This window comes from Thrips palmi, unplaced genomic scaffold (genome assembly GCF_012932325.1).
Source record: "Thrips palmi isolate BJ-2018 unplaced genomic scaffold, TpBJ-2018v1 HiC_scaffold_1, whole genome shotgun sequence".
In the NCBI taxonomy this organism is placed as follows: Eukaryota; Metazoa; Arthropoda; class Insecta; order Thysanoptera; family Thripidae; genus Thrips; species Thrips palmi.
The window spans coordinates 3,048,419-3,068,382 of record NW_023144620.1 but is presented as its reverse complement, the minus strand read 5'-3'; the positions used below and the strand labels follow the sequence as shown (position 1 = coordinate 3,068,382).

At 39.2% G+C, this 19,964-nt stretch overlaps 3 protein-coding genes across 3 annotated transcripts; all 3 read right to left on the bottom strand.

Annotated features, from left to right (window-relative positions):
- Positions 1-168: 168 nt before the first annotated feature.
- LOC117651626 (probable RNA helicase armi) lies at positions 169-5,757 on the bottom strand. Its single transcript, XM_034395847.1, has 14 exons — positions 5,597-5,757; positions 5,168-5,329; positions 4,287-5,080; positions 3,979-4,202; positions 3,628-3,861; positions 3,185-3,534; positions 2,950-3,106; positions 2,610-2,853; positions 2,021-2,531; positions 1,747-1,936; positions 1,488-1,665; positions 1,120-1,400; positions 790-1,026; positions 169-699 (listed from the first exon to the last, which is right to left on the bottom strand). Exons 3-14 carry the CDS (start codon positions 4,912-4,914, stop codon positions 322-324), a joined length of 3,612 nt encoding a protein of 1,203 aa, XP_034251738.1. The 5' UTR covers positions 4,915-5,080; positions 5,168-5,329; positions 5,597-5,757; the 3' UTR covers positions 169-321.
- A 602-nt stretch (positions 5,758-6,359) lies between these two features.
- Positions 6,360-7,540, bottom strand: LOC117644018 (uncharacterized protein C16orf52 homolog A). The gene is made up of 3 exons (XM_034383209.1): positions 7,300-7,540; positions 6,955-7,167; positions 6,360-6,874 (listed from the first exon to the last, which is right to left on the bottom strand). Exons 1-3 carry the CDS (start codon positions 7,400-7,402, stop codon positions 6,687-6,689), a joined length of 504 nt encoding a protein of 167 aa, XP_034239100.1. The 5' UTR covers positions 7,403-7,540; the 3' UTR covers positions 6,360-6,686.
- A 134-nt stretch (positions 7,541-7,674) lies between these two features.
- LOC117643963 (sortilin-related receptor-like) lies at positions 7,675-19,919 on the bottom strand. The gene is given in 34 exon segments (XM_034383152.1): positions 7,675-9,363; positions 9,738-9,752; positions 9,879-10,079; positions 10,192-10,388; positions 10,465-10,751; positions 10,830-11,110; positions 11,195-11,350; positions 11,424-11,522; positions 11,605-11,845; positions 11,930-12,138; positions 12,244-12,547; positions 12,636-12,787; positions 12,866-13,087; positions 13,169-13,370; positions 13,449-13,589; positions 13,676-13,812; positions 13,910-14,053; positions 14,128-14,358; positions 14,443-14,629; positions 14,721-14,873; positions 14,960-15,185; positions 15,269-15,507; positions 15,603-15,777; positions 15,854-16,063; positions 16,151-16,355; positions 16,447-16,720; positions 16,803-16,906; positions 16,909-16,987; positions 17,098-17,308; positions 17,401-17,657; positions 17,765-18,061; positions 18,155-18,316; positions 18,393-18,644; positions 19,532-19,919. Coding segments are annotated over 34 exon segments (6,549 nt in total). The 5' UTR covers positions 19,769-19,919; the 3' UTR covers positions 7,675-9,301.
- Between the last annotated feature and the right edge of the window lie 45 nt (positions 19,920-19,964).

Sequence of the window (19,964 nt, the reverse complement as noted above, 5' to 3'; positions counted from 1 at the left end):
CTTGGCCCTCCAAGAATAGCATTGGAGTATACAAATTCAGTAATTCACTTCTTGCAGGATTTTCACTGAAAGTTCGTGCATCTGATTGAGATAGTTATTCAATTCAACAATAGCTTCCAGCCTAAGTCCTCAGTTTAGCAATGTGGTTAATGATATGGAATGAGTCAATTTTTTCATTTCTTACTAAAAAAATATTTATTATATCATTTGTGATTATATCATTTGATTGAGGTACGATAAAAATTAAAACTACATGACAACAGTCTTATCATAATATCAGGGCCAAAAACAGCCAGTCATGCTTAAAATAAAGGAGAAATGTTACTCAAGAAAATGTTTAGGTAGTGCAACGCCTAAGTAAGATTTCTTCTCTACACAATACTTAACAACACTCCGCCAATAATGGTCAATACACAATACTTCAGGGTCACCACATATTACAAGTAAGGCTCTTGCTCTGGATATGGCAACATTTAGCCTTTCCGGGCTGTTGACGAATCCAAGAAGTTGTCTCACAGAATTTCTTCCAATTCTGTCAATGTGATCAGATCCCACACTTCTAACTGTTGATATAATTACAACCATCTTTTCCTGACCCTGGAACTCCTCTACACTTCCAACTTTCAGTTTAAGCGTTTCACTGGGATCTACCGATTTCGAAGAATCGAGCTTCTCCAAATGAAAGCGTATTTTCATCGCCTGTTAACAAATAAATAAAAAGCAGTCAGACAAAAGATCAAGCCACTTCACTAAGATATCAAAAGAATTATTGTAACAAAGTAGTAATACCTGCTTTTGATATGGAGTGATGACACCTATGTCCTCTCTCTTAATGTCAGCTGCAAGAAGTTCTTGAACAAGCATAACAACTTGGAAGCACTCTTGAAAATTCCAGAAAGACGGATTGTCTGGCTCTCTGACAGTGTCACCTTTGATACCTTGAAAAACAACAGCAGAGTTTGGGAAATTAAGAGCTGTTGTAGCCCTAACCATAACCTTAGCTTCATAACTATCATCTTCCTGGACCTGTAACACAAAAGTGAAAAGGAGAATCCCCCATTACAACCCTGAAAAAAACAGACCAAATAAAAGATACAATAGAAAGATTAATGGAAATACCCATGGTTCTAAATCAGAGTCATAAAACAGTGAACTCGGTAATTCCAGAATATCAGGCAGTGATCTATAATTTACGGATAAGCGGGTCACAAGCCTTGGGTCATAACCACCAGTATCAGGAAAGCCTGAGGAGTCCCTGACGTAGGGAAACCGAGAAATCAACCTTGCTAAGAGAGATTTGCTTAGACCAAAGTCTGCAGCCAATGATGAGGGCACAACCGGCCCAAGCTGAAGAGGATCTCCTGCCAAGACTATCTGTCCAGTCTCATGTGCCAGGAACCCTGCAATCCATAGAAATTAACAATAGAGCACACCAACCCACACACAGAAAAAGACAATAATGTAAAAAAAGGAAAAAGAAAACAAACCAAGAGGAATCAAGATTTCTGGTTCAGAGGCTTGACCAGCTTCATCCACAACAATGTGGGTAAAGTGGCCCCGAGAGAGGCTTAAGCTCATCATCTGCCCTAAGGCCACACAGGTTCCAATGATAACCCGGTGCCGCATGATCAAATCATTGTTTAAGCGTTTGGTTCCAGTTAAGATCTGTAAACCAAGGGGGATCACATTCAAGACAAGAGGACAATGTGGTGCGACTGACATGAATGCAAGAGGAAATATACCAACCGGTTCATCATCTGAGGAATCCAATTCAACTGTTGCACTATAAGGAAGGAGCCTTGGAGGGATTTTACCCTCAAGAACTAGGTGATGTGCAACAAGCCTCGTTAAATCTCCAGGCTGCAAAAGTTTTGAGTCCAACAGCCTCTCCGCAATAAGGTTCGCAGCACTATTAGAGGGAGTGGCTATTAATATCCTGAGAGGGTAAAATCGTAAGTTACTAATAATAATTTAATTAAAAAATTAGCAGTGAAGAATTTTTAAAAGATCCTTATCTAACCTGCTGTCAGCCATGAGAGAGTAGATCTGAAGAATTGTCTCAACCAGTGTCATTGTTTTCCCCGTGCCAGGAGGTCCAAAAATGATATATGGCAAAGGCCTAGCTTCGCCCTGTAGAATGTTTCGGACAGCCTCTTTCTGTCTGTGATTCAGTCTTTTGTTGAACCAATTAAGTTTCTTATTACACATTCCACTTTTAGAATTTTTTTCTTTGGCCGATTCCTCATTATTGTTTGACAAGTCAAGGGTAATTCCAGTTAAAAATAAATCGTCATCTTCCTCAAACACTATCTGAGGTGGTTTAGAGCTGACACTCTTAGGAAAGAGCCACATGTATGCCTGGTTAATTTCACAAATTTCTACTGCATGATGGCATTTGGCAAAACTGCCTCGACTTGGACAAAAAGCCACATCATAGTCTTCTGAATTGTATAAACTGACAAAGTCACGGTTAAATAAAATCCAAACTTCTTTTGCCAAAACTTTTGTGATTCTTCCCTTAAAGCTTGCACCTGAACAGGAAAAACCATGCCTTTAAAAAAATTGCACTAGCTTATTACAGCAAAAGACAAGTTGCTACCGATTCTTACCGGCACTTGAGTAACTATTTGTGGCAAAAACTGTGTCACCAGGAAGCAGAGACAGTCTTCCCTCAGACAGTGCAGCCACTTCCAGCGCCAGATATTCACCGGCAGCACCCCTGCGCATGAAACTGACTCTATTCTTCGAATAACGATCCATATCAAAGTTTGCATCCATTTCAGCAATGTACAGTAGATTATGAAACTTTTTCTTATGATTTGCAGGTGAAAGATTCTGGCCCAGCTCTGGGTACTAGAGGAAAAAAGAGAATTGAAGTCATAAAACACTTTTTTTTTTTAAAGTGGTCTCCAGAAGTACATCTGCAATTATAAGAATGCTTTTACTCACATTCTCTTTCAATGCCTTGGAAACATCTCTTTTAACAAACATGCCATCACATCCAGCTGCCATAATTTTCCCAAATGACTCCGGTAAATGATACTTTGGGATGTTTTTCTTCTGAAATCCTGTACGTCTTGGTTTGGGAGGTGGTACGAACTTTGATCTGTCAACAAAGTACACCAACAAATTAGTCACCTGCTCATTGCCAGATAAAAGAACATTTTTATACTACCATACATACAGATTCTCTTGCAGATGCAGCACATTTAGGGCCATCTCATGCCGAGATCTTTTATAGCAATTTTCATCAACCGCATTGGAAGCTGTTTCAGAGCTGGATAAAATTGTTCTGTTTACAACTTCCCATTGAATCAGTCGACCAATTAAAAAATCACCACTTTCAATAACAAAGACTTCATTAAAGTAACTACAGAATTTGTGGTTGTAAATAAAACTAAATATAACTGATTCTTTGGGCTCGATAAATATTCCTCCTTTTTTGGGCGACACCAAATTGAGGTTGGATGGCTCAGTATCAATATAATATTTTGAGATGTACTTTCGAGATTCTCCAGCATTTGTTACAACGATCTGAAACACATGCAGCACATTATAACCCTCTAGGATATGAAAATAATTCATGATCAATCAAATTTAGTAGGAATTCACGCATGATTACAATACCTCTATTTTAAAATTCCCATCTGATGGAAGGGCTCCAAAATTTGTGTTTTCCATTACAACTAAGGAACCCTTGTTTTTAAGTAGTTCTGGGTCAATTCGATGAAAGACACGCTGAGGTTCTCTGATTTTTTCTTCATACTGCTCATTCAGGTGCACAGGAGACACAGATATGGCACGCCAGGAAAACCTCATGTCATCTATATCCATGTCGCATTCAATGATTTCCATTTTCACCTGTGATTAGACAGAAATAGAAATACATATGAGTAATCAAGAAGTATTGGTGACATCCAATAATAGGTTTAAAAGCTACAATCACAATAGACAATCTGTAACAAACACACAGCTCACCTCATCCTTTTCTTTGGGAATGTAGCCTGGTTCACACACCTCTCTCTTGATAAATATTTCATTATTTACATTGCCCCTTCCATTCTTCCTATGCCAATATGTCACAACCCCTTCAGCCATTCTGGCACGGGCAGGTTTAATTGACAACACCTCCACAACCTGGCCACTTCCATCAACAGTCTCATCTGAGACCTCAACAAAACAATCCATACTCAAAATATCCCCTGCAAAAGACACGGAACGTCATGTTATGATAGTTAAATTAGTTTACCCCACAAAATAATAAAATAGAGTAACACAAGGATTACCTCTCAGAGGCACAAATTCGGATGAAATTTTATTCAAACTGAAGATGGTTTCTCTGCACTGTGGGGTGTGAGTGTCTGTGCGCTGTAAGGTGTCCCTGACAATAACATCTCTATTTGCAACATTCACAACTTTACCAACTATTGTGCGTTTGTTGGCCATACCCATAAGACCCATTTCACTCTGCTTAGGCTCTTCAATAACAGGATCAATGCTCTCTGTAACTTCTTCCTCCTCTGTCCACTGTTCTTCATGAACATGCAAGATTCTTGTAACTTTCCAGGCATTATCTTCACTGCTCCGAACAGCATGATAAGTAACTGTTCTTCCCACATCAAGACCCTCTCCAGGTGCATTTTTTCTATCAAAGAAATATTGACCATCAATGACACCATCACTGTGAAATAGGCTTGTAACTTTTCCACAGCAGGTTCGGGTTAAAAGCACATTAGAAGGAACTGGAATGGGAGCAACCTTTGCTTTTTTTTCGTCTTCAGAATAAACATTGTTAATCAATAGATCAAGTGAAGCATCGGTCTCTGTAGTTCCCAGATCCTCTTCATCAGAAAATTCATCAGAGGCCTTCCGCCCCACAACATTACTAATAATTGATGACAGTATCCCCCACATTTTAATTTGTTGACAGACAACAGATTCGAATGGACTATTTCAGAGCAGAAAAGTTCTATTGACCAATAAATTTGTCAACAGGCTGGTACATCCAATTGGAATTTTTTAAGTAGTCAAGTTCTTTGCGTAAAACTTTTAAACGTTTTTGATGGGCTTCTTTTAAAACCTTGAAAGAAAGAGTTAAGTGATAAATAAAGCAAGAAACAAACTTGCCCAGACTGAACCACAACACTCGTAATTCTCAAAGTCATACCTGTGAGCGTGCCTGATCAACTGCATGTTCGACTTTGTACCGAGCCAAAAGTGATAACTGATTGTTCATCAATTCGGAACTACCTGTTTCCTTCCTTGGAGCCCTGGTAGTTGATAGCACACTTCGATTAATGTTAGGTGAACTCATAGCAGATGTGGAAACCTACAACAACAGAAGGTATGGAATTTAACGATTAGGAATGTGTTGCAGTAAGTACATGAGAAGAAGAACCCTAGTCCTAAGAAGTATAGAAATGAGCTGGTGAAGTCAACTCGTAATTCCACGCCACAGGTGCATGTGCATTGGATGCGTTCTGCAAGTGCGAGGTAGGCAGCCTAATAGGTTAGGTCGTGCATGAAAACAAAGGGAGGACCCCGGTAAATGGGCAACATGACTTTTCCCTGCGTGCTAAGCTCTATGAGTACTTACCTGGTCGTGGAACACAGCTGCGAAATGTCTTGTCAAATCGCCCCAACCAAGTCACTTGGAAGGTAAACAGTCAAATCGACGAGACAGCAAGCAAAAGCAAGCTGTGCCGTGCGTGGCGTGGCGCGGCGCGGCAGGGAGAGGGGGAGAGGGGGAGGAAACAGGCGGAGGGCGGAGGCGGAAGACAAAGCCATGCGGAAACGGGGCGGAAAGTGAGGGTTTTGCCGAGTTTTGGCAATTTGTATGGTTTGGCACTTTGCTGCCAAGCAAGCAAGAATAATTTTGATTTCTTATGATGCCCCCACATGCTAGTGCAAAGTCTTTATGACAAGAAAAATACGGTTGGTGGAGAGAGAGGGAATGACCACATTCCTTTAGGCCTCTAGAACACACAGGGTGCGGAAATCTTTCTTTCGTCACCTCCAAGGTGAATTAAAATTAATTTGTCACAACAGAATTGCCATTACCAGCTTTTGCTCATGTACAATTTGTTGCTGGGACATCTCCTCACCATCACATCATTCGTGAACGGTATTGCCTTGAAATACTTGAAAATATGATCTTGAAAAATGTGTATCAGCAGGGGTATAATTGATAACTTTCTACCTTTTCACATGAGATAACTTTCAGGTTTTCTCAAAATGTTGAAGTCTTCCTTTGAACCCGCAGATAACGAATTCTACCGAGTTCACCCATTGGCTGGATGTAGGGACAGAGAGGGTCGCTAGCTGGATGCAGTGATTCAGTTCATAAATAAATAAATCTCTCTCATTAGATCCGACAATTTATTTTCTTAATATAGTTTATAAAAATACTTTATCACAGAGAGAAGAAATATGTACAACATACATAACATACAATCTATAACTTATTACAATTTGAGAAAAAATAATACTGAGTTGGAAAGTACAGTCAATTTTTCCAGTTGTAGAATCAGAGCATAGCAAAGACAAGGAAAGGTAAGAAAAGATATCTACAGGAGCAACAAGGCCTTCAAAATACATTCTAATAAATAAGATCAAAAGATAAGAAATTTAACAAAATACATGTTTTTTTTGTTGTTGTTTTTTTAATATATAGACTGAAAGCATGCTTAAAAGTGAGGCAAACAAACTTTTCCAGCAAATAACTCAGAAATTACAGTTATCCAAAGAGCAAGGACAAATAATATGTATGAAATGCCCACTTGATGACTGTTCGGAAGCTGATAAGGCTGACCACCTATTTCGTCAACGTGAAAGCCCATCGGAAATATGACAGCAGCTAAGCAGAAAAGAACCACTAGAAAAGAAAAAGAAACAGTATTAATTGGGACAAATTTTATGGAGGTCAATTACAATATGAAACTTGCTGACACTTACTTGCGGTGAACCCTACCCATCTTGCGTAGGGAACAACATTACGGTCCCAATGAGATGATGCAAGAAGTATAATTGTTGTGGTGATACAAATACAGCCTACAAATATGCAGACCAAAGCTAGTAACCACTCTGGCTGAAGATCAGGTGTAAAGCATACCTGAGGCCTGTCGTATAGGGTCATGCATGTCCACATTAACCCTAACCGTGTGTCACCTGAAAACGTAAAACAAAATACAGGAAAAGTTTTCAAAGAAAAATAATGCACTTATTCATAAACAAAGTGGAAGAGACGGAGAAACAACACTGATTAGTATTTTGTTCTGCAAAACAGAGGGTTAGACTGACCTCCAACATCTGTAATTATCCAGTCAGGCATCGCGAGACTCACGATAGCAAATACGTCTGCTGCCATAAACAGCGTACCAGATATGATCGTTAACTTGTCCATTATTGAGATGAAAAGTTACAACCCGTTGTGTTGAACGTAAAAAGATAATACGCCAAAACCATCACCATCCATCCATAACAAACAGAAGAAGAAAGAAAGTTTGTCCTCCGTGCATCATGGCTGCCATCGGCTGCTAGGACCAATCAGAGACCGTCTCTTGTGTTCGCGAACATTTCTCTTCTTCTTGGATGCGGAAGTGAAAGGAAGTGATATATTGTGATCATTTAGTGTTGATTATGTGGAGATTTTTTGGCAAAAAGAAAAGCGACACATTGAGTTACAGTACATATTTATTTTCAGCAGACACACAGTTGTTTTTCTTCAGGAAAAGAATGATCATATTGGGACATAAACTGAACTTTCTTGGGAAGAGCAGAGTACCACAACTACCAAAGGAATGACATAATAGCAGAAAAGAAAATTCATGCATCTACATCAGAACAGAAATTGTGTACAATCTTACCACAGCATGAAGACAGTCTCCATGACCACAGGCACAAACCATTCAGCAACTTTTATCCCAGCCTATGCAAAGTCAACCGCATTCAATTAATAATCAGGAACATAAAAAGGGAAAGAGACTTAAAAAGTGGAGTTTCTCTATACAAAGTGTGTGTGCGAATCCTCACCAGAAAACCATAATGGCACAGAAATGTTCCATTGATCCATTGCACCAAAACAATGGCAAAGTCACTGCCAAGTTTTGCAAGATTTACAGCCTTATATAATCTCTCACCCTTCATAGACTACTGCATTGACTTGGTCTGATCACATATGTACCCAACCAAAAAGAAATGATCAATGTACATCTCCTTTGGATATCTAGCATCATTCTCCACTGTTATAGGTATATCACTGAAATTAAGACAATATAAAATCTTTTCAGAATAAACTTAACACTTACAAAATAATCACTGACGGAGAACGTCTCCAAGTATAGTTACATAACGCTCAAACAAATCTACATAACACAACCCAGTAAATAATAAAAATATTACTAATAATAAGTGGCCTATCAGCAAGCATCTACAGCTCTCAGCTCACGTGAGCATACTTTGGTAGCTTACCCTACATTTCTCCAAGGCACCATCCACACACTAAATCCAGACTATACTTTCGAGATCTTTCATAGCACAAGTCAAATTAGAAGAAAAAAAAACAGCATTCTGCTTTCATCCAGTCATAAAGTTAAAAAACAAAACCTAAAACAAATCTATGAAGAAGATACACATTATACAAAAAGTTTTTAAAACAAGATCAGACTGTGACAGTGACAGGAAGGCCATTCCTTGCAAACTAATTCAAGCTGAATTTTGGGGGGGAAAAAGAGGGGGGAACGCTTTAAGTGGAATCCTTCTGGAATGTTCCCGTAAACCACTGATTACATTCTCATTCTGACAACCCATGAAAGGGAACCTTAAGTCCTGGACAGATAAAATAAAGGATTACATTAAACCCAAATTTTACAGCAACTGGCTCTTATTGTTCATTGCAAAGGCAATGATATCAAAAGTAAACATAAATACTGATAATTTTTTGTCCTAAGAAGTAGGATGTTCACTTAAAGAATCAACACACATAAGCATAAACAGTTATTAAGATTAAGATTGCAGCTGAAACTGTAGCACATAGGACACTGGATTTCCCATCTAATAATTCACTATCCTCCATCCACATAGTAGCTAAGAATTAGGTTTTTACTACCAGCCACTTTGACTAACAGTGATGCATGTGCACACACAAACTTGTTACATACAAAATTTTACAGGGGCAAAAAAAAAGAGGGGGAAAAAAAGTTAACCTGTGGTAGTTTAGTTCTGAGATTACCACAGTACAATTTAGTTTGAAGTCATTATGCTGGTAGAACATATCACAGTCACTTGACTATCATCCTTATCTTCAGGCAATGACAAGAGGCTCATCATCGGAGAATCCACGGATCACTGGAGAGTCTTCTTCCTCTGTAACATAAAAGAAGACACAAAGCTTGTAAGTTCCTTAGAGCCATGTATTTATTTTATAAGCTTTTGCAATAATGACAGAATTTTCAAAATGCCCCAAATTACGAAACAGCAAAACAATATCATCTGGAACCACTATGATCCAGAAGTATTCCACATGGATCTGAAGACAATGATGCAGTACAAAAATGTTCAGAAACCCCACCCTCCTAAAAAGTAATACAAGTAGGAAAAGAAATAATGATTGGATAACTCCTTTTTTGCACATTCTTCTGCTTCAATTTCTATTGAAAAATAAGATTAAAACTAAGCTAAGACAGAACAAAAAGCAAAGGCCCCAAACTACACAACATTCAAAGACAGAAGTGGCTTACCAATGAAATCCCCCCCTGAAAGATGAGAAAGAATTCCAAATTTGAATAAGTTATGTACAAGACAAATTGCGCCTATGGCCAATCCAATCACACAAATTTATCAATTGGTCTAAATAAAAAAGTTAGCTGAAAAATTCTTACCTAGTCCATCACTGCCTCCAAATGTTGCTGCACCAGATCGAGTGTCATAATGACTATTTGCAAAGGAAGCAAAACTATGTTGTAAGCGTCTATGGCGCCACACAAAGAAGAAAATCGCCATGACAAGCCCAACTATTAGAATCAATCCTGGAAGAACAGTCCACATCACCACTCCACTCTTCACTGCAGCAGACCACGATCCTAAAAACCAGAACAGTTATTATTATTATTAGGTATTTATTATTATTATTCACACTGTATTGTTATTAATATTGAAGAAGGGTAAAAGTTATGGAATGTTGTGCAGACTTACCAAGTGGAACTTCAATGGAACGAATTTCTGATAAAGATGACTTGTAGCCATCATCTGTTACAGCACGTATGGCAAAAGAATACACGGTTCCTTCCGAAACATCAGTTAAATGAAATGGGGGCCCAGGAACAAGGAATGCCTTGGATTCCGATTCATTCATAGTGCGTCCCTTACACACCAATATTTCAAACTGAAACCTGTAATACAATGGGGTTTACGGTGCTGACTTTACAAATAAGAAAGCTAATAATTTCTAAAAGGTGAGATACTCACTTGTCCAAATTGGCATCATTCTTGTCACCAAATGGTTGACTTACAGACCAAAACAGGATATAGGTACCATTTGTAGTTGGTTCAACTTTTAGTTGATGGGGTGAAGGAATGGGAGGAGCATCATATGACACAGGGCCCGCAACTAAAGCATCATCGGCATCTGTTTGCACAGTAATGTTATAATGTCCACCCCAATGAACTTTAAAGGGGGCTTCCATATAATTTGCATTTGTTGGCAAAGTTGTTATTGAAGAAGTGTGATTCAATTTTATTTCGGTTACAGTCACCTATCAAAAAGAAATTAGCCAGAATAAGAGATGAACAAGAATGGACTCAAACACAAGTGAAATATAACTAACACTTACAATGTATCTCGTAGTGGTGTTGCCATTCAATGTGGGACAAGATGCATCCCAATGGACTATCATATGAGTATCCCTTCCATGTTCCAAAACTTGAGATCGCACACCTAGGTGTCTTGGAGGAGCTCGAGGATAATACACAGTAACTACTGACTGATAGGACGGAATTGTAGAGATAGGACCAACTCCTAATGGCCCAACAAGCCCAATGTAAAACATGTATGAAACGCATGGCAGCAAATCTTTCAAGTCGATAGATGTTGTTTCAGTAATTCCTCTGGGTTCTGGAGTGCCACAAAGAAAATGTAAAGGACACAATATGTAAAAGAAATTTGAGCCACAGAAAAGAAATAAAAATTATTCCTTACTTTCAAGCGCTTCAGCTAATGAGAGACCATAATACACTCCATACTTCCATGTTTTAGATCTAGAGTCCTGAACAGGATTCCAAGTAAGCCGCACCACAGATTCACTATCTTTCAAGACTTGAGCTTTCAACCCATCAACTTTAGGAAGGGAATCTCCTGCTCAGAGACAAGATTGATTAATAAAGAATAAATTAAGAAAATTTGAGATTGTGCTAAGTTTCAAAATTACCTTTCATCTTAGTATGCACAGCAGAAAAAGCACCAGGGAAATTATTGTGCCAAGCTCTAACTCTGAACACAAACGCCAAACCCGGTGAGAGGTTTGGAACTAGAAAAAAACAGCAAATAATAACAGTGAGTTCACAACTTAATTCATAGTTTAGAAAACACATGAAATTCCAAATATTCACCGGTAAATGAGGTGTTTGTCGTTCTGTAAGGTGCTATTTTAGGATAATACTGAGGAACTTGAACATCAATTTCATATTCTACAGAACCTTGTGGAGCATCAATAGCATTCCACTCCAATGTGACAGAGTCATTAGTCCTGATTGTTATTCTTAATGACTTAATGGTCATAGAAATCTCACTCATTTCCAGTTTAACAACAAGGGAACCATTGCTTTCTCCTTTGCTATTGTACGCAACCACCTTGAAATAAAAAGCATTGTAAATTATTTTTAGAGTATGATAAGAGAAAAATGTCACTTACAATGACAAAAAAATGGCAATTACCCAGAAAGAGTATGTAGAGTTGGATTCAAAGTCATATTTAATTGATGCCTTTCTCTCCTTTGTGTTAATTAATAGAGGGGGCAGAGGTGGGGACATAAATACTTTGTAGCCCAAAATTGTTCCTCTTGGGAATAAAGGATGCTCCCAAGAGACCACCACTTCATCAAAGTTCACAGGTTTGGCAGTAACTTTGTATGGTTCACTAGGTGCTGCAAAGGATTACAAACAAAAGGTTACAGCAAGAAGACACAACTGATGACAAAAGGGATCGCTCTTTTAGTTGGTAAATGCGATAAATATGGAAAGGTACTCACTATCTTCACCAGTGGTAGCTTGGACATACTTTGCTGGGGGGAAAACGTTGTTTGTTCCATTAACTCGCACATAAACAGTCATGTTGTACTGGGTATTTGCTGTCAGATTTGTGAACCGAAAATCAGGCACAGAGATCCACTGTGTATGGTTCTTCCACACAGGACGCACTTCATGCCCAGCAGGAACCACTTTTGCAATAGAAGGCATGTACTCAAGGAAAACTTCTTTGGGAACTGCCATCCACCAATACAGTAAAAGAGAGTTCGCATCTTGTAATCGCTCATCATAACCCATTTGGAGAACCTGAACACACATGTCATTTTATTATTTCCATGCTTCCAATTTTTAGCACCAAATATAAACAGTACCTTTAGAAATAAATCATACGCACTTGGTAAACTCTTGTGCCATTTTTAGTACAATTATGCTCATCATACCCATCAATGCAGTGTGTCTTTCCATCACAGAAGTTGGCAATAGGAAAGCATGTACCGTCAAGACATGGCAAGTATCCAGATTGACAGTGATGTCTTGTTGGATCCACTAATAAATAAGTATTTTATCAGAAAATAGTTTGTCAAGGAAATTACAGTTAACAAACCACACTTAATTGTAACCTACCTTCTTTATCTTTATCAGTAGAGCATGATGCTTCATCAGATCCATCAGGGCACTGTGGACTACCATCACATACCTGGGCCATACTGAGACAAGACCCATCAATGCGACATGTGAACATGTTGCGTTCATGACAGTCAGTCGCTCCATTACAATTTTGTTCATCTTCTCCACCTGAACACTCTACTGCCTTGTCACAAACCCATGCATCTGGGATACAGTCCCCTGCAGACACAAATTCCTCATATTAGTTCTACGCAATGCCAAGAACATACATGCATTTTAATTATTATTTGGATAATGAACCTGTGTAGCACTGGAAGTAATTTGGGGGACAGCTATGCTTTGGCAGTTCTGGTACCAATTCTTCTTCATCATCTGAATTTTCATCATAACCACATCCTATTTCATCCGTCTTGTCCCCACAATCATCTACTTTATCACATTTCCACCAATCCAGGATGCAACGTCCATTTTTACAAAGGAACATCCACTCAGCACATGTATTCTGAAAAATTAAATCACAAAACTCACAATAATTGTAATTAATTGATTTTAAAAAAAGCTTGATACAATGATTGCCTACATTTTTTGTTGGTGCAAATGGGGCAGGCGTAGTAGGAGTTGCAGGAGCAGTGCAATTGAGTTCATCACTTCCATCATCACAATCTGGACTGTTGTCACACTGCCATGTTGCATAAATACATGATGTTTTTCCAGATAAACACTAAATGGGAAAAAGTTTGAATTCAGACAAGGAAACCAAGATTCTGATAATTATTATTATTGGTATTGTCACAAACTTCAACTTACAGTGAACTGCCATGGTTTACATTGCATATGTTGCGTACAGTTTTTCTCATCTGAGGCATCAAGACAATCCTTCTCCCCATCGCATCTCCATGAAATTGGAATGCACTGAGAATGATTGCTGCATTTAAACTCATTTTCTAAAAGAAACAAAAGCAGAAAAAAAAACAAGACAATTAATTTGATGACTTACAACAAACTTCTTTTTTCCAATTGTGTTAATCCTACAACACTTACCAGGGCAATTTGTTGGAGGAGAATGAGAACAAGATAATTCATCAGAACCATCATGGCAATCATTCTCACCATCACAAACCCACTTTTTATCAATGCAATGGCCTGTTGCACATCGGAATTGAGTAGAAGTACAGTTCTTTTCATCTAAAATCAAAGTCAAAGGTTATAAAGCTGCAAATTTAAAAAGTGAAAGAGAGTTAATGGAGAAACCAACTTACTGCAAATTTCATCACTGCCATCTTCACAGTCTTTGTCCATATCGCATCGCCAAACAGGTGAAATGCACTTGCCATCATTACACCTGAACATCTTGTTCCCACAGAGGGCCTGCGTGCAATTCACCTCGTCGGACTTGTCTCCACAATCGTCCACAGTATCACAATGCCAAAGACCAGGAATGCAGATTCCATTTTGGCACGCAAAGAATGAAGGGTCACATGTGTGCTCTACTGCAATACAAGCACAGACAGTGAAAATAGATTGCTTTGATGAGTATTTAACAGTCAAGAGGGAAGATAAAATGCAAAGCTTACCCTGAGGGCATGTTCCATTTTTGAACGGAGGTTTGTCACCAGGACACATGCACACACCATTCACCATTTTCATTTCATCTGGGCACAAACAGACATGGCCACCATTAGGTGCTCCCACACAAATGTGGGAACATAATGTCTTATTTACACAAGCATTAGTGGCTTCTTGAAGACTATGAGCATAAACCTGGAAAGAGAAAAGAAAAAGTTAAGAGTGCCCCAGAAATGGCAGCAACTGAAAAACAAACTGTGGTCCTGTTCTACGCTATTCAGCTCACCTTTATTTCCATTAAGCCTAGCAAAGTGCCGGTTATATTTTGAACTGCCACTCCATGATCTTTGTCAGCAACAAAGATAGCATTGTTCTTCCAATCATCCCAATACAAGTTATCTTTAAACACTGCAACGGAGAAGGGATGGGACACTCGATCCTGTAAGCCCAGAAGTTTCCAAGTAGCAATAATTTTCCATACTATAGAAGCCACTTACAAAGGAATTAAAGGAAATGAAATCTTACATTGTCAGTGATAACCTTAACAACATTATCTCCATCTAAGTTGCAGGAGGCAATGTAGTCTTCACGGGCATCAACCCAATACACTCTTTCAGCAATGTAGTCAATTGTTACACCATTGGGCCAAACAACCTTCGTTCCTTTGAACAGACGTTTAATATTGCTTCCATCCATGTTGGCACGGTTCACACTTGGGCGTTCAGGAGTCCAATCAGACCAAAATATGTACCTGGCATACATGTAAGTTAATATGTTACCACAGAGTGATGTAGGTGTCAAGGAGTCATGTGTGGCTAAGAACATACTACTAACCCTGCTTTAGGATGTAAAGCTATTCCCCTGGGCTTTTTCAAATTAGGAGCATTTAGGATGGTTCTTCTCATGCGTCCTTGATGATTGATGTCAGTGCGCACTACTTCAATGGTTGCACGAGCACCATCCACAAAATAGAGCAATTTGGAGACCCAATCATAAGCCATTCCTTCCACAGATTTGAGATTTGTGCTAACTATTATTTCAGGGAGTTCAAGTCCAGAGTTCATGCATTGTCGCTGAAAGCGCAAAACAAGGCAATATTAAATAGAACAGAGTTACAAATGAGCGTTGAATCAAAATTGACAGAGTCCATAAAAAAAAAGTAACATACCCCAATAGTGTCAGTCACAATATCTGCCCAAAACACACAGTTATTGCGCATATCAAAATCAATAGCAATGACATTCTTCAGGTTGAGAATTGGAAGAGGGTCCATTGTATTCGACTCTAAATTAATACGAACGATTTTGTCTCGCTGCGCTGCAAGCATGAAGTCATTTTGTTCCCTGAAAGAAGATGAGAAATGAATGAAGTAAAGTACTTGAAAGATTGTAGCATATAGTGAAATTGGATGTGACTTACTTTACGGGACATGCTATATGATCGGGTAAATATCTCTCCTCATGTCCACCTACACAAACATCTTCAGGAACCTTGACATAGCCTTTAGTTCGAGCATAAAACGTTCCTTGTGGACACAACTGAGGAACAGCGTATGGCTCAGCTTTCATATCTCTGTCTCTCACACATCGAGTGGTAGTATGATGAAGGTCTCGCTTAAAACCAAAATCACTACAAAACAAAGCCTTAGAGTTATAAAAATGTTTCCCCATAGGGTACACAGTAAAATAGAAACAATGCCACAACAGGAGTCCTCACCAATCAAAGTCCTCAGCTGCACAACCACAAACTTCCATCTTGACACGTCTGACATAATTACGGCTATTGTAACAATTAGAATGAGGCAATCGACGCTGATAGGTTTCTTGGCGTCCGAGCAGACAAGGAACTCTGACACCATCACTTCCTAGTGGACCACTACCAGGAGACCAAAACTTGTAGTCATCATCAGTGCAGTTGTATTCTGTGAGGGAACACACAAATTATATAAAAAACCGAAACAATTATTTGCCAAAATCAAAGAAGAGTTACCTTACTGCAAGAAAGAGACTTACTGAATGCATTCTTCATGTCAACTTTCACAATAATCCATTGGTGCTTGGGTTTACCAGATCCAAACATAGTGAAAACAGTTGTGTTGCCACCTGGTTCAGTCATAAGACCATACATACGCAAGTCTACATTGGTAAAATTGTGAGAATTAAATGTCTGCCCTTCGTCAGTTGAATACAAAATTTGTCGAGTTTCTCCGTTAGTTTTAAAATATTTGACAGCAACAATCACACCACCATAGTCACCAAAATTGAAGAAATACAGATCTTTCAGCACCTAAAAATATGAAAGCAATAATTAATGGACTGATTCGAATATTTCATGATCATTACGCTTTGTGAGCAAACCAAGTACTTACTTGGCGCCAGGTAACCCCACCATCGGCACTTAGAAACACACCAGCATGGCCTTTCAATGATTTACCCACTACACCAGTGGCAAGAATAATACCAGGAGCAGATTTGAAGTAAGAATAGGAACATATCTTGTTTGAGGGTGGAGATGGGAAAAGCTCTGGGCTAGATGCAGAGAGCATCCATCTTTCTGCAAAGATTCAATTTGTATGATTAAGAGTAGAGTTTTGTCAAATTAACCAACTAATACAAATAACAAAAAAGGGTGGAAATTTGTATAAAATAGACAGGGAAACTCACAATATCACATTTAATGGGGTTCCCTTCATCATCATACTGAGGAGGGTTTAGAAGCCGCCACTCTCCACCCCTATCAAACGTTATCATCGTAGCTAAATTCTCCAATCCTATATGGGCACTCTTAGACCTTGAAGTTACTACAGATGCAATGTAGATTCCTCGCAAACCCTCAACACGGGTTAGTGTAGCAAATGGTTCCTCAGCAACATCACTGAAACACAAAATTGGAAATTTCATGCAATGAAACGTAGTGCTTTTATTTCTGATAAGAGGCACCCATGTACAATTAGATGGCATACTTACACTAGCCACGAATTTTGCCACGTAACATTAGGCATATAGCAGAAAATATTCTCAAGAGACAGGGCAAACTTGACGGAGTCTTTAGAGACATCCACTGAGACATAGAGGTTGGCCACATTAGGCTCATGTACAACAACAATCATAGCTTGTTCTCCATTGACATCAGCAATATGATATTTCAAATTAGAATGCTCAGATTGAAATTTAGCTTTCACAAATGGTCCTCGTTTGAAGGAAACATACAAATCAAGGCCGCCCTGTAAGAGGTATACAATGTTTTATAAAAATACTTGTGAAGATCTTTGGTTATTTTGAAACACTCATAATTGCATAGAAATAGAAATTCATTAAATTATGGACTAACCTTCTCTGATGCTTTGGTGGCAAACAAAAAGTCGCCTTTGACATGAAAATCTTTCACATCAGGAATAGTTATTCGGAAACTTTGGAACAAGTCTGTTGAATGCAGCACTATCGAATCTCGGGCGGGCTCCTTCCGCTCCACATACAATGTTGGGGGATCAAGGGATGGATCCTCTCCTTGGGCATCCATATCCACTTCATGATCAGGTCCTACTGGGGTACCGAGGGTCCAATAGAAGGACTTAACCATTTCTTGAATCACCGTCCAGGTTTCACCAAAGTCTTTTGTCAACCACAGCTGAAGAGGAATCAATCAAAAAGAGAGGACAAATAAATTCTGATGATAAAATAGTTTGAATTAAGAACTACTTTAGGAGGGGAAAAAACATACCTTTTTTAATGGGTCAACTTTGTCATAAACTAAAAACGTAAAAGGGTCTGTATCATGAAAGAGAACATCTGATGGATGAAATTCCACCTTTATTTGCTCCATGGTTTGGCCACTGTCTCTAGTTTTAAGAATCACTTTATTCGTGACATCTGTCAGAACAACCTTCAAGAGAAAAAGGAGACATGTCAGTTGAATCAAGAACAAATGTACAACCAACCAGGCAAAAAAGGATACTCACATGTGTTGTGTATCTGTGATGGTTGTAAAATTTCTCAACAATGGCATATTTACCATTGTTTAGCTTCAGTAGCTCTGTTTTATTGTCAAAGGTATCACCATAGTCATATGAAATGTATAGAGATGATGGCTTTGGAATCACTGCAGCTGCAGTGCGCTGAATGGGATCTCGTGCAAGACATAGCACAACATCAGAGCCTTCACCAGCCCAGTGAACCATCAGGAGAGAGTGCGAATCATTGAGAAAGCTGACCTAAGTTATTAAGAGAAAACAAAAACAAAACAGTACACAATTTTAGAAATACATGATAACTCAATAGAGAAGGTTGTTGAACAAAAGGAAGGTAGTCAGGTCGTCAGATTCTGTATACAAAAACAATGATGTGGTTGCTCTATCTTATCTCACAGCAATAGAAAGATAACTTAAGAATTATAAACAAGTAGGATACATCCAACAGGTCTTTCTTTTAAAAAAACGTTACAAAAGGGGCAGTCAAGATTTTGGATTACAAGAGAAATAATCAACAGAAAAAGTTGAGTCATTCTCTTTGCTTGTTTAACCTGTCTTTAAATTGGCAAACTGCCAAATGATACAGAGGGATGATTTAGCATCTTCACAGGGACATTGAGACACAAGCACAGTGTTACATAAACTATATACATCTCTGTCCTCTGAACTGCACAAGAGGAAAGCACAACGCTCCCCATCAAAATGCAAAAATGTTCTTTGCTGGAACATATATTTGCGCAACGTATTAAGGCAACTCAATTAGTTTTGATCAAGTACAAAATAAGAAAAGTTTCATTCAAACAAAATAAAACAGGCCTCTAAAGGAGAAACTGCAGGAATAAATGTGGGTTTGGCGGTATAAACGTCATCCATTCAAATGACAGATAAGTGAAAATCAGCTAGTATCTGTTCAGCTCTTGTCCAACACAAAGGGGACGGAGCCTATAGCGGCACCCGCATGACCCGCCCATGCTGGTCAGTGCAGCCTAGTGCAGCCTCCCCGGCTCCAGGGAATCAATAACATTGGGCAACGGACATCACTGACACTTGAAATAGGCTCGACACACCAACACACCCATCGGCGCGACGCACCAACACGGCTAACCAACAACGCATTCTCTCGGCATTACCTTGGTCCCTATCGCCGATTTCTCTGGCTGGATGTCCCTCTTGGACCGATGCGAGGGAAGGAGCTCGTCCAGCGATGCGTGGGGCGACAGGCCATCGTCTTGCGTCGAATCAATTATCACCGGGCTCCTCTTGTGGCCGGAGCTGTCTTTGTACATAGAAATAGTGGACGGAGCCAATCCATGTCTATCGGCCCAAGACACAGATAAGAACACCAGCAGGAAAATTAAACGTGACATTTGGTGGCTGTCGACGAACACCACAACATAGCACAATCACGTCCCGATACAATGTGCACTCGCAGAGCTCTGCTTCTGTTGCACTGACTTGTGGAAATGTCCGTCAATGTCGTCTCCGTCTTTCTGCTGACAACGACAACACAAACTGACTGGCAGCGCGATCTGGGAGACAGTCGAGGAAGCACAAAGGCAGTCT